The 27,528-nt window shown below is 50.6% G+C and overlaps 1 protein-coding gene across 1 annotated transcript; it reads left to right on the top strand.

Moving 5' to 3' along the window:
- The first annotated feature begins 1,589 nt into the window (after positions 1-1,589).
- Positions 1,590-27,528, top strand: LOC144279953 (alpha-tectorin-like). The gene is made up of 7 exons (XM_077841657.1): positions 1,590-1,620; positions 17,509-17,672; positions 18,405-18,686; positions 20,412-20,549; positions 21,461-21,620; positions 22,171-22,592; positions 26,956-27,528. Exons 1-7 carry the CDS (start codon positions 1,590-1,592, stop codon positions 27,526-27,528), a joined length of 1,770 nt encoding a protein of 589 aa, XP_077697783.1.

Below are 27,528 nucleotides of genomic sequence, written 5' to 3'. Positions count from 1 at the left end.
CTAAAGGTTTATTCATAAAAGGAAAAAGATACAGATGAGAGCTAGAATTGGTTAAATGGAATCAATGACATACAGTGATGGCAAAGTTCTTGGGTCAGGCTTGCAGCAGTGATAGAATAAACTGCAGGTTCAAATCAAGTCTCTGGAGAACATCCCTAGCTGGGATGGGTTTTCAGTCCTTGGTTCAAAGCTTCAGTGCAGCAACGTCCCTCCAGAGGTACGAAGCAGGATTGAAGACCAGATGGAGGAGCTGCAGCAAGTTTTTATAGTCTCTTGCCATGTGGTCTCTGCTTTCTTTGTCCCAAAGACAAGCTGTCCATCACATGGCCTGGAAAAACCTCAGAGTTCTGTCCATAGGCAGGTCCCTGCACACCTTGCTGAGTCACAAAGCATATCTGCCTTCTCTCAGTGGGTCAGTTTTATAGCTGATGGTCCTTAATGGGCCATCAAGCAGGCTAAGCAGAGCTGATACCAACTTGCCTGGGGTGTCACCCAGAAGCAAAGCATAAGTTTGAAATACCGACAGTATAGAGCCAATATTCATAACTTCAACTATAACAATGATACACATATACAGATAGCGTAATCATAACCAGCAAACCATAACCTTGTCTTAGACACCTCATTTGACACCCTTAATATAAGATTTGGTGCCACTACAGGACCTTGGTTGCAACAATGATCTATATTGTCCCAGTTCAAGTCAATAACATTACAGAGGTGTAAAATGTTCTGATCAAATTCAATTATACGTGCCAAGGGACTAAATATAACAATGTTCAGAAATGAATGCACAGTATGTACTAACCTGTAAGGTCCGGTCAGAGGCCTTATGTGTTTTGTTTTTGCTTGTTTATGTTTTTGCAGGTTAATCTATACATTTATGGAAGCCAGAAGTATGCTATGAAATTTTCTATGGCTTGCTGGCGATGTGATTACTAGGATTACTAGGCCAAAGGATTCCATCTGAAGAATAAGCCAGAAGATTGTTCAATTACTCAAATTCAAATACAATTAGCACCCTTCTTAGGGGCCCAAGCATAAAAACACGCTGCGTCACACTAAAGGCCCATCTAGCCCAGTGTCCTGTCTTTTACCAGTGACCAAGGCCAGGTGTTTCAGAGCAAATAAACAGAACAGGCAACGATCAAGTCATCATTATAGCCCATTCCCAGCTTCTGGCAAACAAAGGCCAGGGACACCGTCTCTGCCCATCTTGGCTAGTCCAATGTATAAAGTGGTTAATTTCAGATTGTAATCGTACTGTATATATACACAAGGAATCTAAATATAAGATTTCTGTAATCTTAGTCTCTAAGGAGTAGATAATCAACAGTCTGTCACAGAGTCACCAGGCTAATGCTCTAAATCCGCTCTCTAAAAAGCCAGTCAAACCCCTAGTGAGGCTTGCCTCCCCTCACACTGTTGATGGGGCAAAAAAGCCTAAGTGGTCTTGGCCTTCCTGTGTCTGACCTCTGGGCATTTAGCATCCGTGCAGTGAGTCCGCCTGGGCCAATGGTCCCTGCTCTTCAGCTGTAACTCTCAGCCAACATTGTAAAACGGAGGGTTTATTAATTAACAGGTACACAATGTGGAACGGACTTGTTGGCACGGGAATCGGTAACTTTTAGCCAAGTCCATCTGGGACTCCCCGCCTCTCTCCCCGCAGACTGTCCAGCTACTAGCAACCCAACTTCCAACACACCCATTGCTCCTCCTCCTGGTCTTTGGCTCCCTTTCTGGGCAAAGTGGCACCTGGTTGCATCCCCCTCCTAGGTTTTAGGTTACGAACAGCACCTTCTATAGCTTAGTAGCCTCACCTGCCCTCAAGGGTTTTAGCGAGTCACACGCCCTTGTTCCTACCACCTAAGCATTGGTGCAACACGCAGGAAAACTAAGGCACCACACAGTATTTATGCAAAACCGTCAGAACTCACATAGACTCACTTACAACAAAAAATGTGCCAGGTCATATATGCCAGCACCTGGGGAAATGAAACAGGGTACTATGAAATAGTACCAAAAGGGAGTGGATTATGGTGGATTAGAATGGAAGCAAATACTAGGAGCCCAATGGGAATGAGGTACCTTGGTTAAAGAAGGACACTGAAATTTGGATTAAAAAGGGGGTAACATCACCATGCGTTTACAGTGGAAAAAGGATTGGTGGGAATTATATAAAATAAACCAAGACATATGTTGGTATCAAATGGAAAAGGGTACTGTAGTAACAAATAACCTGGCCTATGGACCAAGGAATGTAATGTACTCGTAAAAATGTAACTCCTTTCCAGTGTACACAATATCAATGGCACCCTCAGATACCTAAAACCTTTCTGACTCACCCTAGATTAGTATCGCCAAATTTAAGGAAAATAGAGTAAAAATATACAGATTGGGATATGAAAATACAAACTAATCCACGCACACTAGACCAAATAGAAAGGTCACCTTGATTAATAATATCTGTAAAAGGTATGCTTGCTCGAAAGTATAAAATTGTTAAAAAAGCTGTAGAAAAAATAAGATCTCAAATGTGTGCTTGATATAATGTTGTATGTCAAGTAACAGCATAAAATGATGTTGAATGGGCAGTGCTATTTTGAATTTCTAAAACTGCAGCATTATTCCTTGGTAGTTTCTGTTTTGAATACCAAATGTGCAAGCCATATAAGAAAAAACAGGTTTTATGGAAAATTTATAAGATTGAGCTACTAAAAATCGTAAGATAATGCTTTACGTTTTATAAGGACCAGAAAAGGAAACACATGATCTAATAGTTAGCGTACAAATTGCGGGTATGATTTATGCGATATTACAAAAATTGTTCTTCTTAACCTCTGAGGATAGGACAAGGTTTAGGTTTAGGCTGGACATTAGGAAAAACTTCCTAACTGTCAGAGTGGTTAAGCACTGGAATAAATTATCTCTGGTAACTGAATATCGAATGGAGGACTGCTGGGATGATGCCGAATTGGTGTGGCCATACTGAATGAATGGTGTGAGAACATGGCTTGATATTGATCCATCCCCCCACCATCATCTATCCATCCCCACCATCACTGATCCACCCCGCCCCCACCATCATCAATCCTTCCCCCCACTATCATCGATCCATCCTCCTCACCTCACCATTGACCTAACCACTCCCATGCACCCTATCATCTACTACAAATCTCCCCCACCATCATCTATCCATACCCCCACCATCATTGATCCATCCCCCGCACCATCATCGTCCATCCATTGTCTCCACCATCATCTATCCATCCCCCACCATCTACCCGTCCTCCCACCATCATCAATCCATCCCTGCACCATCATTGATCCATTGCTCTACCATCAGCTATCCATCCCCTCCACAACAGCATCTATCCATCCTCCCATCATCCATCCATCTTTGTCCCCCCAACTTTGATCCATCCCCCCACCATCATCTACCCATCCCCCCACCATCTAATCACTCCCACATACTCTTTCATCTATCTTGCCATTCCCCCACACCCCATCATCTACCCATCCCCCCCCACCTTATCATCTCTCTCGCCATCCTCCCACAGCCCATCGATCCGTACCTCCACACACTATCATATGTCTGGTTTCAGAGTAACAGCTGTTTTAGTCTGTATTCGCAAAAAGAAAAGGAGTATTTGTGGCACCTTAGAGACTAACCAATTTATTTGAGCATGAGCTTTCGTGAGCTACAGCTCACTTCATCGGATGCATACCGTGGAAACTGCAGCAGACTTTATATACACACAGAGATCATGAAACAATACCTCCTCCCACCCCACTCTCCTGCTGGTAATAGCTTATCTAAAGTGATCATCAAATGGCCCAACTTGATGATCACTTTAGATAAGCTATTACCAGCAGGACAGTGGGGTGGGAGGAGGTATTGTTTCATGATCTCTGTGTGTATATAAAGTCTGCTGCAGTTTCCACGGTATGCATCCGATGAAGTGAGCTGTAGCTCACGAAAGCTCATGCTCAAATAAATTGGTTAGTCTCTAAGGTGCCACAAGTCCTCCTTTTCTTTTTGCCATTACTGTATGTCATTGATTCCATTTAACCAATTTTAACTCTAATCTATATTTATTTCTTTTTATGAATAAACCTTTAGATTTTAGGTTCTAAAGGATTGGTAACAGCGTGATTTGTGGGTAAGATCTGACTTACCTAAACTGGGGTCTGGGGCTTAGTCCTTTGGGAGAACCTTTCTTCTTTCACTGGGTTGGTTTTCATAACCATTCGTCCCCATAACGAGTGGCCCTGGTGGTGACACTGGGAAACTGGAGCGCCTGAGGGAATTGCTTGTATGACTTCTGCTTAGCCAGTGGGGTGAGACCGAAGTCCTCTCTGTTTGGCTGGTTTGGTGGGCCTTAGCAGTGAAGGACCCTCAGCCTTGGGCTGTAACTGCCCTGCTCTAAGCAATTTGTCCTGAATTAATACTCTCAGTTGTGTCCCGCCAGAAGCAGAATTGTTACACCTATCATCTGTCTCGCCATCCCCCACAGCCCATCATCTATCCACCCCCCTCCCACCCCATCATCTACCCATCGTCCTCACTGCTTTTCATATATTATAGAGTTAACAGAGCTGGGCCTCATACAGCTTGGCTGATGGCTCATTATCCCCCTCCCCCAGCCAGCTCCTAATGACTAATCACGCTGTGGATAATGGGAGCCAGCGTGTGGGGGCGAGAACAATGGCAGGCCATGGAGGGTGAGAGCTCCCACTGTTTGTAATTACACACTGTGGCACATTACTGAAGGAGACGGATGGCCTCCTCCCCAGGCAGTTAATGGCTGAGCGGGTTGTGCCTCTCCTGGGGGTTGAGAGCAGGAAATCAGCAAGCAGTGAACCCAGAGAATCCGGGACTGGCCAGGGCTGGGAAGCCAGGTTTATGGGCTCCGGAGCTGGGGCCTGTATGTTCCCTCGGTGCCCCACTATGGGATCTGGCCACTGGGCCTGACTGGACCAACTGGCCCGATTCACCCAGGAACCAGACCTGGCCCCAAGGCACGCACCCTGCCCTGAACCTGGCCTCATGGCATGCCCGCTGAACTGAACTGGAATCATGGTACACCAAGTGGCCTGGCCTGGACCCCATGGCATGTCCCTCAGCCTGAACCAGACCCCATGGCATGCCAGCCAGGTTGGACTGGACCCCATGGTATACCAACTGGGCTGAGCCAGACCCCCTGCATGCCCCCTGCCCCCCAGCCTTAGCTGATTCCATGGCATACACCAAGCCTGAACTGGACAAACCCCATGGCACACCAACTGGCCTATGCTGGACCCCATGGCACAGTAGCCAGCCTGAAACAGATCTCATTGCATGTCCCTTGGCCTGAACCGGTCCCCCTGGCACGCTACCCAGCCTAAACTGGACAGGCCTGAGGGCACTGCCCCGACCAGAACCAGACCCTTGGCACTTTGCGTGGCCTGCTGGGAAATGTCTATCCACACTTGTTTCCGGTGGAACACTAGATGTTCCTGCTACAGGACTTGTGGCGACATGTCAGCTCCCTGTGGAAATGTTTGATTTCCAAAACATTTTCAGTCTTTTCCCAACACCCCAAGTATTTTGGTGTGAGAACGTTGCCGTGGTACCTCATGGGAACTGTAGTTTCGGCTCCCTGTGCTTTCTGTTGCCCTTACATGCTGGGATCCCCAGCTGGGGGGAGGGATAGCTCAGTGGTTTGAGCATTGGCCTACTAAACCCAGGGTTGTGAACTCAGTCCTTGAGGGGGGCCATTTAGGGATCTGGGGCAAAAATTGGAGATTGGTCCTGTTTTGAGCAGGGGGTTGGACTAGATGACCTCCTGAGGTCCCTGATATTCTATGATGACCATGGCCATGATGTGCCATGGGAGATGTAGTCTGACTGGGTAACCTGGCTCATAAAGGCCTTCCCCAGTCAGGGGAGTCTTGTGGCCCTGGACACTATGGGAACATGTCCCCCTTGAAGCTGAGAAACACCCAGGCTGGCCCCATTGCCCATAGGGATCAGTGGGAGCTGCTCCCTGGACTGCAATGTGCCGTGGGGCAACTCGGGGGGTGAGATTGGGCCCAGAATGCAATGTGCCCCAGGGAGAAGGGGAATGGCGTTCATGAGGGCATGGGATTGCAGTCATGAAGGACTGGGAGCTCAGAGGAGGGGAATTCCAGCACATAGCTGGAGAGGGTCAGGCCTTTCTGTCCATCTCTTAGGAGTCCTTCTTCCCCACCCATCCTCAGCTCAGGCCCCTCCCTTGTAGAGGGTCGTGGTTCCCAACTGATCCCCAGTCACTCTAGGGTGGATCGCTGGGCGTTCTGAGAAACTCCATGCACGGCTCTGCTTTGCAAGGTGCCTATATCACCCTCCTCCCAGCCCAGCGGGTGTCAGAGGCAGGGTTGCTGTCTCTAGGACCCTCTGGATGCTGGCCTAACCCTCCCTAGTGTTAGCCACCCAGCGTGGGCCTGGGGAACTGGGGCTTGTTCTTGGCCATGGCCCAAATTCTGCTCTTGGTGACATCTGGACAGCACGGGTGAAGACAATAGGATGATTCATAATCACACACCCATCTTAACTCCCAGTCCCGACTCGGAACCACTACTCCCCATCCCCTCCCAGAGCTGGGGACAGAACCCAGGAGTCCTGACTTCCAGCCTCCCCTCTTCTCCAACCCACCAGACTCCACTCCTCTCCCAGAGCTGGGAATCCGAGAGTCCTGATCCCCAGCCCACCTGCTCTAACCCATTAGACTCCACTTGCCTCCCAGACCCAGGGAGAGAACCCAGGAGTCCTGCTCCCCAGCCTAACTGCTCTGACCACTAGACCCCACTCATTATTTTTCCCCGCTGCCAACAGCAAGATGGCTTAGCCATGTAATCTGTACCTGCTTCATTTTCTGCTCCTGCCCGTCGGCTCCTGGCATGGAGAGAGGTGTCCATGCATTCCCTGGAGAAGCGCTGGCAAACCCACCCTCTGTCTGGTGGCGACACCATGGGGGCAGCCAGGCCCCCCACACCCCATTAGCACTCTTTCCTCTTTCCAGCTCATTAATACTGTGGCCCTTATTGCCCCAGCTTCTTGCCAAGGGCTTTGGAGAAGGAACACAATAGATCCACTTAATATTAGTGCCCAGAGAGCTGGAGGGGGAAACGGGTCTTGCCAAGAGTCCCAGCAGAGCTGGAGGTGAAAAATGGATCTATTCAGTATTATGATGCACCCAGGATTTGCTCCCGGTAAGTTACGCCCCTGGGATGTTAATATAAACCCCCCTATCCTGCGGAAAGACACCATGCTACTCACGCAGGACTGAGAAGCATTTAGGGGGATCACACTGATGGAACGCAGGTAAGATGCAGCAGCTTTATTTCCATGTCTTGGTTCCGGCTGATCTCGTGCAGCTTTAACAGGAGAATATTTGTGGGACCATTGGAAAGGAAAGGAGCACGTCTTGGACCCTCCCCAGGTGATCTAAGTTGCAGTGTGGCTGTTAAACAGCTGACAAAGCCCACCCCAAACGTGGCCTCATTTCAGTGACCTCTGTGTGGCATTGCTGCCCAGATGTTGCTCCTTACCCCAGAAGTGGCTGCATTGCAGTGCCGGCTGAGCCCCTGCGTTGCTCCTCCACCCAGAAGTGGGTGAACTGACTCCAAAGTGCCTTATCTTAACATTTTGCCTCTAGCTAGTTCCTTTCATCCCAGGATCACAGAGCCCTTCTTCAGCGTGAATTCATTCAACATTAGAACCTCTGGGAGGTAGTCCTCATTTTAGCAATAGGGACACTGAGTCACGGAGAGGGGAAGTGACTTACAGGGGCAGACCTTACAATTCAGGAGTCACAATCCTCCCTCTAATTACTAAATCACACTCCATCATAGATGTAGGAATATGACCAGGAGTCCTGACTCCCAGCCTCAGCTGTAACCTTTAAACCACACTCCCCTCCCAGAGACATCTGCTGCACCCCACCCCAGAGCTGGCTGCCTTGTAACGCTAGGTGAGCAATGCATGTGAAGCATTGCTGAGTAGCTGTTAAATAGCTGGTTTCAGAGTAGCAGCCGTGTTAGTCTGTATTCACAAAAAGAAAAGGAGGACTTGTGGCACCTCAGAGACTAACCAATTTATTTAAGCATAAGCTTTCGTGAGCTACAGCTCACTTCATTGGATGAAGTGAGCTGTAGGCCACAAGTCCTCCTTTTCTTTTTTTGTTAAATAGCTGCCATTCCTCATCCAGAGACAGCTGCATGTCAGCAGTGGGGGAACAAGCCTGGTGTATACAGCCTGTAAGGCACTTTATGACCCTTCAGGATTCAAGGCACTAGGAAACGCAAGACATGTTTATGATTAACGCTTAGGTTTTTAATACAGTTTCTGATTTAAGTGGCCAAGGGGACAGAAATGGCAAGACAGTGTCACCTGCTGTTTCCAGGACTGCTAGCACTGGGTAAGTGCCAACCTGGGATTGAATGATTTTGGAAGAGCTATGGGAAGAGTGAAAGAAGCCTGCCATGGAAAAAAGAAATATAGAAATTTTAATGAATGGGAGAGAGAAGATAGATTTTATTCACCCTGATTTTTAACACGAAAACAAAGGGACTTCTAATGACACACAAAAGAAGCAAATTCAAAACTGAGCAAAAGAATTCGTATGTGGAACTCACTGGCACAAGGTATTGCTGAGGGCCAGAGCTTAGCAGGATGCAAAATAAAGATCAGCCTTTAGATGGATACTGAGACGTTGGAATAATAAAGGTTAAAATTAGAACTGGTCAGAGAAACTTTGACAAAACCATATTCAGCTGGCATATGCAGATCCACTGAAATCAAAATGCTTTGCAAAATTGGGTCAATTTCATCAGAAATTTGTTTCAGAAGAAAACGGGGGGAGATGTTCCAATTATGTCAAAAGGTGCTGTTTAAACTTTTCATTGTGAAATGCTTTTTGATTTGAAAGTATTAAAATTCTGAATAGAAAACAGTATAACAAAAAATTTTAAAAAGTCAAAATTAAATCCAAACATTTCAATTTTGTCCAAATGAAACATTTAGATTACCGGAAATTAATTTTTTTTCCCAAAATTTTCCTTCGTGGAAAATTTCAAAATTGGGACGTTTCTTTCTTATTCAGAACAAGGTCCTTCACAAAACATCACTTCTGTCCTCCTTTAGTTAATGTAACCTAAAGAATCCCATTGTAAACTCTCCTGCTTTGGGAGAGAATCATAGAATCATAGAATATCAGGGTTGGAAGGGACCCCAGAAGGTCATCTAGTCCAACCCCCTGCTCGAAGCAGGACCAATTCCCAGTTAAATCATCCCAGCCAGGGCTTTGTCAAGCCTGACCTTAAAAACCTCTAAGGAAGGAGATTCTACCACCTCCCTAGGTAACGCATTCCAGTGTTTCACCACCCTCTTAGTGAAAAAGTTTTTCCTAATATCCAATCTAAACCTCCCCCACTGCAACTTGAGACCATTACTCCTCGTTCTGTCATCTGCTACCATTGAGAACAGTCTAGAGCCATCCTTTTTGGAACCCCCTTTCAGGTAGTTGAAAGCAGCTATCAAATCCCCCCTCATTCTTCTCTTCTGCAGGCTAAACAATCCCAGCTCCCTCAGCCTCTCCTCATAAGTCATGTGTTCTAGACCCCTAATCATTTTTGTTGCCCTTCGCTGGGCTCTTTCCAATTTATCCACATCCTTCTTGTAGTGTGGGGCCCAAAACTGGACACAGTACTCCAGATGAGGCCTCACCAATGTCGAATAGAGGGGAACGATCACGTCCCTCGATCTGCTCGCTATGCCCCTACTTATACATCCCAAAATGCCATTGGCCTTCTTGGCAACAAGGGCACACTGCTGACTCATATCCAGCTTCTCGTCCACTGTGACCCCTAGGTCCTTTTCCGCAGAACTGCTGCCGAGCCATTCGGTCCCTAGTCTGTAGCTGTGCATTGGATTCTTCCATCCTAAGTGCAGGACTCTGCACTTATCCTTATTGAACCTCATCAGATTTCTTTTGGCCCAATCCTCCAATTTGTCTAGGTCCTTCTGTATCCTATCCCTCCCCTCCAGCGTATCTACCACTCCTCCCAGTTTAGTATCTGGTCCCCATCTGGCCCCCTTATCTGGCCCCCATCACCCTGGTATCTGGGCAACTCACAGCCTTTAATACATTTATCTTCACACAGCCCTGTAAGGCAGGGCAGCGCTGTCATCCCCATGGTACAGATGGAGAACAGAGCAGAGACTAACTGACTCATGTAGGGAGTTTGAGGCCAACCAGGGAACTGAACACCAGTCTCCCAAGTCCCTGGCTAGAGCACAAACCACTGGGCCACCCCTCCCCTGTGATGCCAGCCTGTAGGGGTGTTAGAAGGAATCTTAGAGGCAGATTACCCCAGAACAGTCACTGTCCCTTCTTCTGAAGCCACACTCAGAGGCAGGATATTGGACCCAAGGCTCTGATCCAGGGCAGCTGTTCCAAAGTAGATAGCTCATGGGACTGGAATACCTGCGCCTTTCATCTCCAGAACCCTACCAAGAGCAGTAGTGACTGAACACCATCACCCCTTGAGGACCTGTGTGAAAGGAGGTTGGGGGTTCTTAGCCCACTTCCGAGAGGCTCAGGTACCTGACTTCCCACAGACAGTCTCTCTGGCTGTTGGCTTCTGGGTTGATGGATGTTGGTTTTGACCTAAGAAGCCCCAACTAACTGGGACCTGACTACCTGGACGGCACCTCTGCCCCCGAGAGGTACTGCCATGGTACCTGCCATGGTACATGCTTAAATAAATTGGTTAGTCTCTAAGGTGCCACAAGTACTCCTTTTCTTTTTGCCATGGTTCTATCTGCGGATATGCCTGAACCAGTGATAGGAGAGCAAGGGGGTTGCTGGCAGCCTGTTTGTGCTTCCTGCCTTGGTTGGGAACAGCCTGAAACCTTCAGGGCATGCGGCTAGGTCATTCTTCAGTGACAGACAGGGCTGAGCAGGCTGGGGGCCCTCAGTGGAGAACTTAAAGGAAAGGTTGTTAGCAATTGAGCTATCTGACTTGAGGAGAATTAGGAGAGCAGAGCAGATCTACCCCAAGGATCAGCTGGCCCAGGATCCTGTCTCTGAGGGTGGCCAACGCCTGCTGCTTCAGAGAGGGTGTAGGAACACCACAGTGATGGGATAATCTGCCCCCAGGAAAGGCTCCTCAGCACCCCCACTAGAGAGATTGCCACCAGGTTTTATATCCCTCCCTACACTCATTCTTTTAGCATTTCCTAAGAGATGTGACTGGGCCCCCCAGACCGAATTCCCCTCTCAGCCCTAGAGGAGTGTCTAGGCCAGGTCAGATTTAAAAGCCCATCCAGGAGGACTGCTGAAGGGATTAGCACCTAGATGCCACTCAGATGGGCTGAAATAGAGAAAGAGAGTGAGAGCAAACAGTGAAAAACAGCAAAAAGAGAGATTTTATACAGATCAGATCAAATGGATGGATAGATGAAAGAAGACAGACAAATACATTAAAGACAGATAGATAAATAGATAGATAGATAATGTGTGGGAATAGATAGATAGATGATGTGTAAGGGGATGGATAGGTGTAGTGGGAATCTTACACTGTCACTACCCCCGCTAGCCCTAGTCTGTGAAAATGATTAGGGGGCTGGGGCACATGATTTATGAGGAGAGGCTGAGGGAACTGGTCTTATTTAGTCTGCAGAAGAGAAGAGTGAGGGGGGATTTGATATCTGCTTTCAACTACCTGAAAGGGGGTTTGGCTGTTCTCAGTGGTGGCAGATGACAGAATGAGGAGCAATGGTCTCAAGTTGCAGTGCGGGAGGTCTAGGTTGGATATTAGGAAACACTATTTCAACAGGAGGGTGGTGAAGCACTGGAATGGTTTATCTAGGGAGGTGGTGGAATCTCCTTCCTTAGAGGTTTTTAAGGCCCAGCTTGACAAAGCCCTGGCTGGGATGATTTAGTTGGGGTTGGTCCTGCTTTGAGGAGGGGGTGCGACTAGATGACCTCCTGAGGTCTCTTCCAACCCGATCTTCTATGATTCTATGAACAGAAAATGCCCCTGCACAGCGGTCAGCACTTCTTCCCTGGGCTAGTATCTCAGCCAGGAAGCAAGGCCACACAGCCACTGCCTGCCTCTGTTAATCTTCCTTTGATTTTAGCATTGCAGGTGCTCTCTGGGGCAGCGGTGGCTGATACAGGTAGGTGGACTGCAGTCGCTCCTCATTTCCACACATGCAGCAGGAGGGCATTAACTGTGAGGTGTGTTTGTCCTTGTTAGCGGGGGGAGGGTGCTGGAAGCCAGTCATTACTTCTAAGTCCAGGAAGATCCATGGTTTGGGGCAAATGCTTCCCAGCCATGCCGGGGATCCCCATCAGGGAGCAAACTGGATGGGAGGCAGCAAGTGAAAGTGACCAGTGTGGGGTCAACCTCCAAGTGGAACTGAATGCCCTCCAAGGGAGTGATCTCCATGCCCCCAGCAGCTCCTCGGACTCCACCCTGGGCAGGACTCTTCCTGCCGCGAAGCCTGTCCCCTGGATCTCCAAGCTCCATCACATCCCATCCAAGCCTCCATCTCTGCTCATCTTAGCTATTGTGGCTCCTTCCTCTATGCCCCTCCGCCCCAAACTCCAGGGAAGGCAGGACGCTGTTGCCACCTACTGCCATGTATAAAGAGGGGTGACCACATCACCCCACCCCTCAGCAGCCCCCTCCCAGCTCCCTGTTCCCTTCAGGCACAAGCTGCACCCCCATCTCACAGAAACTGCCTCTCTACCTACTCCCTTCCCAGCTCCCAAGGCTCATCTAGCTCTAGTCTCTGCTCTGCTCCCTTCCCACGGCACTGTGGGTATGTGCAGCTCCCACTGTCTTCAGCCACATCCTTCTCTCTCTTCCTCAATGGCTGTTATGGAAGTAACAAAGAGAGGCCTCAGTGAGAACTGGGGGCACGTTGTGCTGGGCACGGCATGAGCACTAGGAGACAGTCCCTGCCCCAGAGGCACAGTGCTGGGCTTCTGGTACCACAGGCAGATGGGTGCCACGCTGGAGCTGTGGTGATGTGTAGGATAGGTGCACACATTGCTTATGTAGGGAGGCAGACAGGATAAATACACAGATAGGGAGATAGATAGGGAGATAATGCAGGGTTCTTGTAGCCATGTTGGTACCAGGATACTAGAGAGACAAGGTGGGTGAAGTGATGTTTTTTATTGGACCAACTTCTGGTGGAGAAAGAGATACACTTTCGAGCTACACAGAGCCATTCGTTGGGTCTGGAAAAAGTAATCCGAGTGTCACAGCTAAATGCAAGGTGGGACAAAAACCAAAACCACCCTATGACTGGTGGGCGAACACTTTTTACAAAGCCATCACTCCTTATCTGACCTGTCAGTCCTCGTCCTCAAAGGAAACCTGCACAGTGCCTTCAAAAGACAGCCTGCAACTTTAACTTTCCTAGACACTAAAAATCATGGACTCAACAGATACTGGTTTTATGACTCATTACAACAATCTGTAACCCACCATAGAATCATAGAATAGTAGAATCATAGAGTATCAGGGTTGGAAGGGACCTCAGGAGGTCATCTAGTCCAACCCCCTGCTCAAAAGCAGGACCAATCCCCAATTAAATCATCCCAGCCAGGGCTTTGTCAAGCCTGATCTTAAAAACTTCTAAGGAAGGAGATTCCACCACCTCCTTAGGCAACGCATTCCAGTGTTTCACCACCCTCCTAGTGAAAAAGTTTTTCCTAATATCCAACCTAAATCTCCCCCACTGCAACTTGAGACCATTACTCCTTGTCCTGTCCTCTTTTACCACTGAGAATAGTCTAGAACCATCCTCTCTGGAACCACCTCGTAGGTAGTTGAAAGCAGCTATCAAATCCCCCCTCATTCTTCTCTTCTGCAGACTAAACAATCCCAGTTCCCTCAGCCTCTCCTCATAAGTCATGTGTTCCAGACCCCTAATCATTTTTGTTGCCCTTCGCTGGACTCTTTCCAATTTATCCACATCCTTCTTGTAGTGTGGGGCCCAAAACTGGACACAGTACTCCAGATGAGGCCTCACCAATGTCGAATAGAGGGGGATGATCATGTCCCTCGATCTGCTTGCTATGCCCCTACTTATACATCCCAAAATGCCATTGGCCTTCTTGGCAACAAGGGCACACTGCTGACTCATATCCAGCTTCTCGTCCACTGTCACCCCTAGGTCCTTTTCCGCAGAGCTGCTGCCTAGCCATTCGGTCCCTAGTCTGTAGCTGTGCATTGGGTTCTTCCGTCCTAAGTGCAGGACCCTGCACTTATCCTTATTGAACCTCATCAGATTTCTTTTGGCCCAATCCTCCAATTTGTCTAGGTCCCTCTGTATCCTATCCCTGCCCTCCAGCGTATCTACCACTCCTCCCAGTTTAGTATCATCCGCAAATTTGCTGAGAGTGCAATCCACACCATCCTCCAGATCATTTATGAAGATATTGAACAAAACCGGCCCCAGGCCCGATCCCTGGGGCACTCCACTTGACACCGGCTGCCAACTAGACATGGAGCCATTGATCACTACCCATTGAGCCTGACAATCTAGCCAACTTTCTACCCACCTTATAGTGCATTCATCCAGCCCACATTTCTTTAACTTGCTGACAAGAATACTGTGGGAGACCGTGTCAAAAGCTTTGCTAAAGTCAAGAAACAATACATCCACTGCTTTCCCTTCATCCACAGAACCAGTAATCTCATCATAGAAGGCAATTAGATTAGTCAGGCATGACCTTCCCTTGGTGAATCCATGCTGACTGTTCCTGATCACTTTCCTCTCATGTAAGTGCTTCAGGATTGATTCTTTGAGGACCTGCTCCATGATTTTTCCGGGGACTGAAGTGAGGCTGACGGGCCTGTAGTTCCCAGGATCCTCCTTCTTCCCTTTTTTAAAGATTGGCACTACATTAGCCTTTTTCCAGTCATCCGGGACTTCCCCTGTTCGCCACGAGTTTTCAAAGATAATGGCCAATGGCTCTGCAATCACAGCCGCCAGTTCCTTTAGCACTCTCGGATGCAACTCATCTGGCCCCATGGACTTGTGTACGTCCAGCTTTTCTAAATAGTCCCTAACCACCTCTTTCTCCACAGAGGGTTGGCCATCTATTCCCCATGTTGTGATGCCCAGCGCAGCAGTCTGGGAGCTGACCTTGTTAGTGAAGACAGAGGCAAAAAAAGCATTGAGTACATTAGCTTTTTCCACATCCTCTGTCACTAGGTTGCCTCCCTCATTCATTAAGGGGCCCACACTTTCCTTGGCTTTCTTCTTGTTGCCAACATACCTGAAGAAACCCTTCTTGTTACTCTTAACATCTCTCGCTAGCTGCAGCTCCAAGTGCGATTTGGCCCTCCTGATTTCATTCCGACATGCCCGAGCAATATTTTTATACTCTTCTCTGGTCATATGTCCAACCTTCCACTTCTTGTAAGCTTCTTTTTTATGTTTAAGATCCGCTAGGATTTCACCGTTAAGCCAAGCTGGTCGCCTGCCATATTTACTATTCTTTCGACACATCGGGATGGTTTGTCCCTGTAACCTCAACAGGGATTCCTTGAAATACAGCCAGCTCTCCTGGACTCCTTTCCCCTTCATGTTAGTCCCCCAGGGGATCTTACCCATCCGTTCCCTGAGGGAGTCGAAGTCTGCTTTCCTGAAGTCCAGGGTCTGTATCCTGCTGCTTACCTTTCTTCCCTGTGTCAGGATCCTGAACTCAACCAACTCATGGTCACTGCCTCCCAGGTTCCCATCCACTTTTGCTTCCCCTACTAATTCTTCCCGGTTTGTGAGCAGCAGGTCAAGAACAGCTCTCCCCTAGTTGGCTCCTCTAGCACTTGCACCATGAAATTGTCCCCTACGCTTTCCAAAAACTTCCTGGATTGTCTATGCACCGCTGTATTGCTCTCCCAGCAGATATCAGGAAAATTAAAGTCACCCATGAGAACCAGGGCGTGCGATCTAGTAGCTTCTGCGAGCTGCCGGAAGAAAGCCTCATCTACCTCATCCCCCTGGTGCGGTGGTCTATAGCAGACTCCCACCACTACATCACTCTTGTTGCTCACACTTTTAAACTTAATCCAGAGACACTCAGGTTTTTCTGCAGTTTCGTACCGGAGCTCTGAGCAGTCATACTGCTCCCTTACATACAGTGCTACTCCCCCACCTTTTCTGCCCTGCCTGTCCTTCCTGAACAGTTTATAACCATCCATGACAGTACTCCAGTCGTGTGAGTTATCCCACCAAGTCTCTGTTATTCCAGTCACGTCATAATTCCTTGACATCACCAGGACCTCCAGTTCTCCCTGCTTGTTTCCAAGGCTTTGTGCATTCGTATATAAGCACTTGAGATAACCTGCTGATTGCCCCTCATTCTCAGTATGAGGCAGGAGCCCTCCCCTCACAGACATTCCTGCCTGTGCTTCCTCCTGGTATCCCGCTTTCCCACTTACCTCAGGGCTTTGGTCTCCTTCCCCCGGTGAACCTAGTTTAAAGCCCTCCTCACTAGGTTAGCCAGCCTGCTTGCAAAGATGCTCTTCCCTCTCTTCGTAAGGTGGAGCCCGTCTCTGCCTAGCACTCCTCCTTCATGGAACACCATCCCATGGTCAAAGAATCCAAAGCCTTCTCTCCGACACCACCTGCGTAGCCATTCGTTGACTTCCACGATTCAACGGTCCCCACCCAGGCCTTTTCCTTCCATGGGGAGGATGGACGAGAAGACCACTTGCACCTCGAACTCCTTTATCCTTCTTCCCAGGGCCACGTAGTCCGCAGTGATCCACTCAAGGTCATTCTTGGCAGTATCATTGGTGCCCACGTGGAGAAGCAGGAAGGGGTAGCGATCCGAGGGCTTGATGAGTCTCGGCAGTCTCTCTGTCACATCGCGAATCTTAGCCCCCGGCAAGCAGCAGACTTCTCGGTTTTCCCGGTCAGGGCGGCAGATAGATGACTCAGTCCCCCGGAGTAGAGAGTCCCCGACCACCACCACCCGCCTCCTTCTCTTGGGAGTGGTGGTCGTGGAACCCCCCATCTCAGGACAGCGCATCTCATGCCTTCCAACCAGCGGAATCTCCTTCTGCTTTCTCCCCCCAGACATATCATCTGGTCCACTCTCCGCAATGGTACCTGTGGAGAGAACATGAAAGCGGTTCTCTCCACAGGTACCATTGCGGAGAGTGGACCAGCCTCCTTTGTGCTCTAACTCACAGATATTAATTGGCCACTAATGTGTGCTTACTCCTTATGCTAAACAATGCTGTCCCAACTTGCATTTAGCTGTGACGTTCTGATTACCTAGTCCAAACCTGAAGAAGGGTTCTTGTGTATCTCCAAAGCTTGTCTCTCACAAGCAGAAGTTGGTCCAATAAAAGATATTACCTCCCCCACCTTGTCTCTCTCATATCCTGGTTCCAGCATGGCTAAAATTACACTGTAGACAGACAGCTAGTTCTCCATATGACACTGTTCAGTATCCCCACTGTCTGCTCCCCGTGTCTCCTCAGATACACTCATGTACCCATATGGACCCAAGTTCCGAGACAGAAGAACCCCCAAGGCAGACGATGGGTCGTCTCCTGAAATCCCCATCTCAGTGCGCTTCTCCTTCTACAGCAGGAGTTACCGCTCTCTTTACGTAAGTTGCTCATTGTCTCTGAGTGGGAGTGTTCTCCTCAGCAGCCCAAACCCTAGGATGTTCTCCTCTGCTGGCAGGCTCTTTGGTGGCCTCTGAGAAATGAGTGGATGGGGTCTCACTCCAGTTCTTAGTGGGCAGGCATCGGTATCCCCCAGTCAGCATAGAATGGCCTCCTGGCTTAACCACTGCAGAGATCACATGGGTGGAATGAGCCAGAGAGGCTGAACTACCTACCCTCCAGGGGTGGGGTCCTTAGAGAGGGCAGCCACCAATTGCCTTTCCGTGGCCAGTAAAAAAACTCTGTGCAAACAGGCTCCAACATCCACTGAGTGTGCGGTGACAGGGGCCAGGTAAGAATATAAAAGCTAAGCTGCTACACAGATGAGCGACGGGGGTAGATAAATCAGTATGTATGGGGATGGATACCTAGACAGACAAGGTGGGGGAGGCACTATCTTTTATTGGACCAACTTCTGCTGGTGAGAGAGAGGAAGCTTTCGAGCTACACAGAGCTTTTCAGGTCATAATATATTATTAATATACATGTAAAAGATATTACCTCATCCACCTTGTCTCTCTAATATTCTGGGACCGACACAGCTACAACAACACTGCATACAACATAGACAGACAGACAGACCGACCAATCAATCACTCAGTGAGAATGGGACTGGATAGAAAGATTATGTGTGGTGGTAAAAGATAGACCCTCAGCTCCTTTCTCACCCCCAGGTGAACAATAATGGTGTGGTGTCGTTTGGCGCCCCCGTTAACCAGTTCACACCTGATTCCTTCCCACTGACCGATGGCCGGGCCTTTGTGGCGCCGTTCTGGGCGGATGTGGATAACCGCATCACGGGCGAGGTGTGTTACCGGCAGAGCCGAGACCCGCAGCTCTTGCAGAGAGTCACGGCTGACATCAACGCCTACTTCCCCCACGAAGAGTTCACCGCGGCCTGGCTCTTTGTGGCCACTTGGGACCGCGTGACCTTCTATGGCTCCAAATCCTCCAAGGTAAAGTACCAGAGGGTCTTGGATATAGTGGAGGGGAGAAGACCTGGGAGTCAGGCCTCCTAGGTTCTACCCCAGTCTCTGGGAGGGCAGTGGGGTATAGTAGTCAGAGCTGGAGGGGGCTGGGAGTCAGGACTCCTGGCTTCTTTTCCCCAATCTGGGAAAAGTGAGTCTAGTGGTTAAAACAGCAGGGACATGGACTCAGGACTCTTGGGTTCTAGCGTCAGCTTTGGGTGGGGAGTGGGATATAATGGTTAGAGCAGAGGGGCTGGGAGTCAAAACTCCTAGATTCTGTCCCCACCTCTGGGAGTGTGTGTGGTCCAGTGGCTGAGCTCAGTAGGAGCTGCAGGAGTGGGCTTGTGTTTATCTTGAATCCCTATTGTGCAATGTCTAGCTGTGAATGGTGTGAGCCTTTGGCAGGGTCTGCATGGCTCAGTGGCTCCACTGAATGGGTGGGAGACAGAAAGATCCTGGGTTGTTCTTCTAGCTGGCTCCTTACACCCTCCCCTGTACAACCTCAGCCAGGGTATCTGATATCTCCAGGAAAACTGGCTGGAAACAGGGATCTCGCTAAAGCCAGCTGCTGGGTCAGAGCTGGAATTCTCACAGCAACTGAAAGGAGGGGAGTAAGGGGGAGGCTTTGGGACCAGATCCTCAACTGGGGTGAACTGGCATTGCTGCTTGGAAATCCATGCTGATTTATACCAGTTGAGCGTCTAGCTCTCTATGACCTCCTACATTAATGTGCATTAAATAAATACCTGTTTATAATTAAACTGTCTTGATAAATCTTCATTAAATACTGTACGTTGTTAGGAACATTAGCGTTCAAAGACAATGAAACCAGGTTGCAGAGCTCCTCAGGCCAGAGAACTAAAGGGGCGCAGGAGCACAGGGCTCAGTTCTACTACTATTAATTTGCAAACTGGATACAATTAACTTAGGCTTGAATAAAGACCGGGAGTGGATGGGTCATTACACAAAGTAAAACTATTATTCACCCTGGTGTAGATCAGGAGTAACTCCATCGGAGTCAGTGGGGCTGATTCCCCTCTTGCTCACCCTGGGGTAGATCAGGAGTAACCCCACTGAATATAATTGAGATACTCTTGATTTAAAAAAACTCTGTGCAAACAGGCTCCAACATCCACTGAGTGTGCGGTGACAGGGGCCAGGTAAGAATATAAAAGCTAAGCTGCTACACAGATGAGCGTTGGGGGTAGATAAATCAGTATGTATGGGGATGGATACCTAGACAGACAAAGTGGGGGAGGCACTATCTTCTATTGGACCAACTTCTGCTGGTGAGAGAGAGGACCAACTTCTGCTGGTGAGATTTATATGAGCTGAGATCAGAATCTGGTTCATAACCTCCAAAGTACTCAACAGTTGTTTCATTGAATAACTCTTTATTCCTATCTGGTGGCCCATTTGGTGGCTTGTCTGGAGTGAGTGTGGTGGTTCTCAGCATATCTCCTAGGGGAGAGGCATCAACATGACAACCCCCCCTTCCCTGCCACTAACATTAATTTAGCCTGTTCATTGTCCACCTCAGCAAAGAGACCAAGCATTGATTAGGCCTTGGCACCTGAACTTCCTTCCCACACAGGTGGGGGTAGGGGGTGAACATGGGACTACACCTGGTGTGTGGAGAGAAGTGCTTGGTCTTAGGTGCTGGTTTGTGAATCTTCACCGATTGTCTTCCTCACGGTGGCTGCACTGTTGTAGGTGAACACCTTCCAGGTGGTTCTAACCACTGACGGCGACCTGTCCTTCATCATGCTGCACTACACAGACATCCAGTGGACTACAGGGGCGGCGAGTGGTGGGGACCCCCATACTGGATTGGGAGGCACCCCAGCTCAGGTAGGTCCTACCTCATTACTCCAGGCTGGAAAATTGGGAGACTGAGAAGATATGTTCAGCACTTTCAGTGGACATGGGGCCTAAAACGGCCACCTCTCTGTATTATGGGAGGCAGCGTTTGTCTCTCTATCCATCCCTCCATCGCCATACACAAAATGTGTGTAGCTACCTACTGGACTCATAAGCCCCTATCACCTTAGTACTAGTGATTAGGAAAGGAGACTAAGATCCAGGCCCTGAGTTCTAGTTGCAACAAAGCATGTGAGTCAGGACTCCTGAGTTCTTGGAGTCTATTCACAGCATGGGAGGGAGTGGGGTCTAGTGGGTCAGAGCAGGGGAGCTGGGAGTCAGGACTTCTGGGTTCAATCCCAGCTCTGGTAGAAGAGTGGGGGTCAGTGGTTGAAGTGGGAGAACTGGGAGTCCCTTCATTTGTATTCCTAGCTTGTGGAGGGAAGTGTAGTTTAGTGGTCACAGAAGTGACAAGTCATTATCCCTGGGGTGAGCATTGGCCTGCTAAACCTAGAGTTGTGAGTTCAATCCTTGAGGGGGCCATTTAGGGATCTGGGGCAAAAATTGGGGATTGGTCCTGCTTTGAGCAGGGGGTTGGACTAGATGACCTCCTGAGGTCCCTTCCAACCCTGATATTCTATGATTCTATGATTCTAAGGGTACTTTCCCAGTTGGTGTGACCCATTGCAGTGCTCCTGTTCCTGCCCAGTAGGGGGCAGTGGTACAAAAAACTGATTCTCTCCATGAGCCTTGTGCCTGCAGATGCCCCATTGCCAGGACCCATGTGTATCCTGGGTTCTGGCTGCCCATGGAGCTGGATCCGCAGCACTGGAGTCGTGTCTCTTTCCAGCACAAACAGCTGCCTCTTCCTTTGATCCTGCTCCTGTTCATTCCCCTCTCAGGCTGGATTTAACAGTGGTGGGTCCAAAAATTACTTCAACATCCCTGGCTCACAGACCCCAAGCATCCTGAAGATCAGCTCAATGAGCAACATCAAGAGCCCTGGGCGATGGGCCTTCCAGGTGGACAATTTTGCTGTGCCCAACGGCTGTGTCTACAACGGTGCGTGGCAGAGGTCGCAGCGGTGCCATCCAGTTGGGGGTGGCAACATCTCTCTCACACCAGTATATTACAGCCTGCACCGCACCTTGCACTTGCTTTGGCTAAGCCCCCTGTCTCTTCTCATCTCCGATCCACACACCCCACTTTGACGCCATCAAGGATTTCCATGAAGCGTGGAAGCCTGGCTGCTCTGGGCCTTTGTCTCTGTCTAAGCCTCTCTCACCCAGGCACCCTAGCACCTTCCGACCCGTTCCCTTATCCATCCCAGCCCTCTCCCGGCACCTTCCTCCCCTCCCATCGCTCGGCCCATTTCTCTGTTCCCTTCCAGCCCATCCTTCTTTCTAGCCTCAACCTTCTCTAGAACCATCCCCCGCTTCCAGGCCCTCCGTAGCCAACAACCCCCCAATACCCCGTCCTTCCCTTTAACCATATCTCCCCTGATCCCAGGTGTGCGTCTCCCTCCACCTGGGCCCAGGCAGCTGCTGCCTTCCTTGGCTGCCCGTCCTGCCTAGAAGGGCACAGACTCACACCTCCTGGTCTCTCTCTGCAGCCAACTTCCTGCCCCCTGGCACTTTCTTCTGGAGCGACCAGAAGTGCGATCGCCGGTGCCAGTGTATGTATGGGGAGGACGGGGTGACATGCCATGCAAGGGGTTGCTCCCCAGATGAGGCCTGCCACCCAGCCTCCTGGTACCACGTGTGTCAGCCCATCAGCCGAGCAGCCTGCCGGGCCTGGGCGGGGCGGCACTACAGAACCTTCGATGGGCGGCTCTACCGCTTCCAGGGGGCCTGCACCCACACGCTGTCCCAGCTGTGCGCCCCCCCGCATCCCTCTGGCCTGGCGCCATTCCGGGTGGAGGCAGAGAGCGAGGACCCAGGGGCCGCACAGGGGGCACCCTGCACCCGCCTTGTCCGGGTGACAGTCTACGGACAGGACATCGCCATGGCCAGGGGGGCCACTGGACACGTCACGGTGAGTTGGGGGCTCCGGGACATGAGCCCAGCCCCAGCGTAACTGCTCTGCCTTCATAGTCCCACAGCCCCCTAGCAACACAAGCCCCTCCCGTACTGCCCCCCAGTGCCCTCCTGCCTGAGCCCCTCCCATACCGCCCCCCGGTGCCCTCCTCCCCAGCCCCTCCCATACCACTCCCCAGTGCCCGCCTGCCCCAGCCCCTTCTGTACCTCCCCCAGTGTCCTCCTCCCGTACCGCCCGCTGGTGTCCTCCTGCCCCAGCCCCCCCCGTACCATCCCCTGGTGCCCTCCCACCCCAGCCCCTCCCATACCACTCCCCAGTGCCCGCCTGCCCCAGCCCCTTCTGTACCTCCCCCAGTGTCCTCCTCCCGTACCGCCCCCTGGTGCCCTCCCGCCTCAGCCCGTCCCGTACCGCCTCCCGGTGCCCTCCTGCCCCAGCCCCCCCCGTACCATCCCCCGGTGCCCTCCCGCCCCAGCCCCTCCTGTACCGCCCCCCGGTGCCCTCCTCCCCAGTCCCTCCCATACCACTCCCCAGTGCCCGCCTGCCCCAGCCCCTTCTGTACCTCCCCCAGTGTCCTCCTCCCGTACCGCCCCCCGGTGCCCTTCCGCCCCAGCCCCAACCGTACCACCCCCCGTGCCCTCCCGCCCCAGCCCCTCCTGTACCGCCCCCCCCAGTGCCCTCCCGCCCCAGCCCCTCCTGTACTGCCCCCCGGTGCTTTCCCGCCCCAGCCCTTCCCGCACCAGCCCCCAGTAGCCTTCTGCCCCAGCTCTGTCCCCAATCAGGATTTATCTCCTCCCTCTCTCCCGCAGCGGATGGGAGGGTGGGAGACCCCTGCACGTGCTCTCCCCGGCGCCCGGCTGCCCCCTCTGCTCCAGCCCCACGCTGGGGCCGTTGGGCTCTCCCAGCTGCGCATGCGCAGAGGAGATGATGGGGGAAAAAGGCAGGAAAGACCTAAGCAGTGTTATCGCGCCCCTCAGCCCCCCTTCCCCTCCCCCCTTTCCCCATCATCTACAGCCCCCTCGCTTGCCCCTCAGCCCCCTTTGCTTCTTAGCTCCTCCCTTGTCTGGCCGCAGCCCCTTCCCCTGAGCCCCCTTCCTCACCTGCCCTCAGCCCCCCCACCTGTCCCTTGCCCCCTTCCTCATCTGCCCCTCGCCCCTCAGCCCCCCACCTGCCCCTCACCCCTCAGCCCCCCTTCCTCACCTGCCCTCAGCCCCCTTCCTCACTTGCCCCTCGCCCCTCAGCCCCCACCTGCCCCTCGCCCCTCAGCCCCCCTCCTCACCTGCCCCTCAGCCCCCCACCTGCCCCTCACCCCTCAGCCCCCCTCCTCACCTGCCCTCAGCCCCTCACCTGCCCCTTGCCCCCTTCCTCACCTGCCCCTCGCCCCACAGCCCCCCTCCTCACCTGCCCCTCAGCCCCCCACCTGTCCTATGCCCCTCAGCCCTCCTCCCCACACCTGGCCCTCAGCCCCTTCCCCTCACCTGCCCCACGGGCAGAGTGGCAGTAACATTTGCTCTCTGGTTGGGGCTGTGGGCAGATGCTTCCCCATCCCCACCTACCGGCACTGGTTACTGTTTCAGTTACTCCAACAAAAGGGCTCCCCTAGGGCGTGTTATCAGCGCTCTGCTCCTGAAAACGAGGGTGCCATGGCAGTCATTGTGTGAGTGTCAGTTCATCCCAGGCTGCTCCAGTTTGGCTGAAGCTCCAGACTGGGGAAGCTGGGCCAGAATTCCTGCCCTGGGGGTCTCTGGCAGCTGCTTTCCCTGCCTTCCCGCTGGGTGGGGAAGGGCTGGTGTCACTGGCCATACTCAGGACACCTAGGTACTCCACTGGGAAGACACTGGCGTAGGGGTCACAATCCACAGGAGCTCTGCTATGCCCCAGCTTTTAAACAGTCCCTTGAAGGAACCCCGTCAGTGTGCCAGCCCCACAAGGGTTCCCACACTTCTTTAAGGGGAGGCCATGACTGAGCCTCAGGGCTCCAGCACTCCTGCTTCATGCCAGGAGCTCTGGCCAGTGAGTCCAACTGAGGCAGACTCCTGGTCAGAAACGTTTACCCTTTTCAGGGACCAATGCACCTGAATGAGTGTTTGCCAGGCAGCCCTTTTACATCAGAGCAGGGTTTATTACTCAGCTAGAGCCCAGCACTGAGGTCCTCAGCTTAGTGCAGAGAAGCAAAAGTAGAGGCAGAGTTCAGACTGGCCAGCATCAGGGCTGCTGCAGAATCCATTTTGGCTTGGGCTCCCTCTGTCAGTCCCAGAGCTTCTGTGTCTCTCCAAAGGCCAGCTCTTAAGACAGCTACCTGACGCCCTTTGGTCCATTGATCTCCTCCTGCAGGACTCCTGCTACGTTCACATGTCTGATCTGCCAGAGTTTCCCATTATTAGGTGTCCATTGTTAGGTCCTTGGGTTCACCATTGTCTTTTTGGAGCCTCTATTAATATGGGTTGGTTTCAGACAGTTAACGGCTCATTCATTCCACCACAGTCAGTTAAGTGACATAGATTTCAGAGTAGCAGCCATGTTAGTCTGTATCTGCAAAAAGAAAAGGAGTACTTGTAGCACCTTAGAGACTAACAAATTTATCAGAGCATACGCTTTCGTGAGCTACAGCTCACTTCAGTAGATGCATTCAGTGGAAAATACAGTGGGGAGATTTATATACATAGAGAACATGAAAAAATGGGTGTTACCATACACACTGTAACGAGAGTGATCACTTAAGGTGAGCAGGAGAGTGGTGGGGGGGGGAAAAGGGGGGACATTTTGTAGTGATAATCAAGGTGGGCCATTTCCAGCAGTTGACAAGAACATCTGAGGAACAGTGGAGGGTGGGGGAGGGGCGGAATAAACGTGGGAAAATAGTTTTACTTTGTGTAATGACCCATCCGCTCCCAGTCTTTATTCAAGCCTAAGTTAATTGTATCCAGTCTGCAAATTAATTCCAGTTCAGCAGTCTCTTGTTGGAGTCTGTTTTTGAAGTTTTTTTGTTGAAGAATTGCCACTTTTAGGTCTGTAATCGAGTGACCAAAGAGATTGAAGTGTTCTCTAACTGGTTTTTGAATGTTATAATTCTTGACGTCTGATTTGTGTCCATGTATTCTTTTACATAGAGACTGTCCAGTTTGGCCAATATACATGGCAGAGGGACATTGCTGGCTCATGATGGCATATATCACATTGGTGGATGTGCAGGTGAACGAGCCTCTGATAGTGTGGCTGATGTGACTAGGCCCTATGATGGTGTCCCCTGAATAGATATGTGGACACAGTTGGCAGCAGTCTTTGTTGCAAGGATAGGTTCCTGGGTTAGTGGTTCTGTTGTGTGGTTGCTGGTGAGTATTTGCTTCAGGTTGGGGGGCTGTCTGTAGGCAAGGACTGGCCTGTCTCCCAAGATCTCCCAAGAGTGGTGGGTCGTCCTTCAGGATCGGTTGTAGATCCTTGATGATGTGTTGGAGAGGTTCTGGTTGGGGGCTGAAGGCGACGGCTCGTGGCGTTCTGTTGTTTTCTGTGTTGGGCCTGTCCTGGAGTAGGAAGGTAAAAGTGCAGTCTGTTTGGCAAAGAGAGTATTTTCTCCCAAGTGTTTCTTAGCTTTTGAGTTAAACAGGAGTTAACAAAACAAGCAAACAAAACAAAGAGTTTTAAACAGTCTCAATGAAATTTTCTCCCCCTCTCAATCAGTGTGGTTTACTAGCATGGGGTCTCTAATGTCATAACCCTGTTAGGTTTCTGGTTGACCATAGGGCCTTTCAGGAAAAAAACAGGTAGGTACAATCTGGATTTCTAATGTAAATTAAAAAAAAATAAAATCCAGTCCTAAAACCAACCCTTTCAGGTCTTTAGATGTCATATATTCATAGGTTTTCTGGCTAGAAGGGTGGTCCCTTATGATCATTAAGCCTGGCCTCAGAATTTTACCCATTGATTGCTTCATCAGTCCTATAACTTCTGTTTAAGGTGAGCATATATGTTAAAAGAGACATGCAGTTTTAATGTAAAGACTCTTAGCGATGGAGAATTGCTAGGTCAGTTGTTCCAATAGTTAATTCCCCTCACTGTTAAAAAAATACATCTCATTTTTGGTCTGAATTTCTTTCTCTTCAGCTTCCAGCCATTGATTCTTATTCTGCCTTTTTGTCTGCTGGATTAAAGAGCCCTCTTCTCTCAGAAATCTGCTCCCTACATAGATTCTTATAGATTATAAGGAGGGGGCACGATCTTCAGCTGTTGTAAATCAGTGCAGCTCAGCTGAAGGCAATAGAACTGTGCCGATTTACGAGGATCTGGCCCAATGCCTCTAGAGTACTTTAAAATGAAGATTGCTAGAGAAGCGCTCAGTGTTTTATTCTTATCAATCCCCTGCTAGGTGAATGGGATAAAGTCTCTCCTTCCGGTCGCTCTTCTCAATGGGAAGATCCAAGTGCACCAGAATGGCTTCTCTGTGAAAGTTGCCACTGATTTTGGGGTGGAGATTTCCTATGATGGGATTCAACATGTGGAGGTCACCGTGCCCTCGACTTACCATGGCTTCACCTGCGGCCTGTGCGGGACACTGACTGGTGACCCCTCCGATGACTTCCAGACTCCAAATGGCACCTTAGTCACGTCAGCTGCTGTCTTTGCCACAAGCTGGCAGGTGAAGGGTGACAGGCGCCAGTGTGCGGAGGACCAGGAGCTGCCTTCTTGTCCCCCTGCTGAACAGGCTCATTATTCTGGCCATGACTACTGCGGCATTATGCAAATGTCTCCAGGCCCCTTCACAGCCTGCGCTCAGGCCCTATCCCAGGAAGGCTTGGTGGAAAACTGTATGTATGACCTCTGCATGTCCAGGGGGAATCGGACTGTGCTGTGTGGGGTTCTGGGTGCTTACACAGAGAGCTGCCAGGCGGCCAACATCACTGTTGGGCAGTGGAGAGCAGACCGATTTTGTGGTGAGTAA

Source organism: Eretmochelys imbricata, chromosome 24, assembly GCF_965152235.1.
Source record: "Eretmochelys imbricata isolate rEreImb1 chromosome 24, rEreImb1.hap1, whole genome shotgun sequence".
NCBI classification, from domain to species: domain Eukaryota; kingdom Metazoa; phylum Chordata; order Testudines; family Cheloniidae; genus Eretmochelys; species Eretmochelys imbricata.
The sequence above is the reverse complement of the archived record's forward strand: the minus strand, read 5'-3'. Positions and strand labels throughout refer to the sequence as shown.

What these genes read in the sequence shown, in the direction of transcription:
- LOC144279953 (XM_077841657.1), top strand. Translation starts at nt 1,590, where the DNA reads ATGTGGAACGGACTTGTTGGCACGGGAATCG. An exon ending in ACTTGTTGGCACGGGAATCG is followed by an intron (nt 1,621 to 17,508) that starts GTAACTTTTAGC and finishes GACACTGTTCAG; the next exon opens with TATCCCCACTGTCTGCTCCC. An exon ending in GGGCCACTGGACACGTCACG is followed by an intron (nt 22,593 to 26,955) that starts GTGAGTTGGGGG and finishes ATCCCCTGCTAG; the next exon opens with GTGAATGGGATAAAGTCTCT.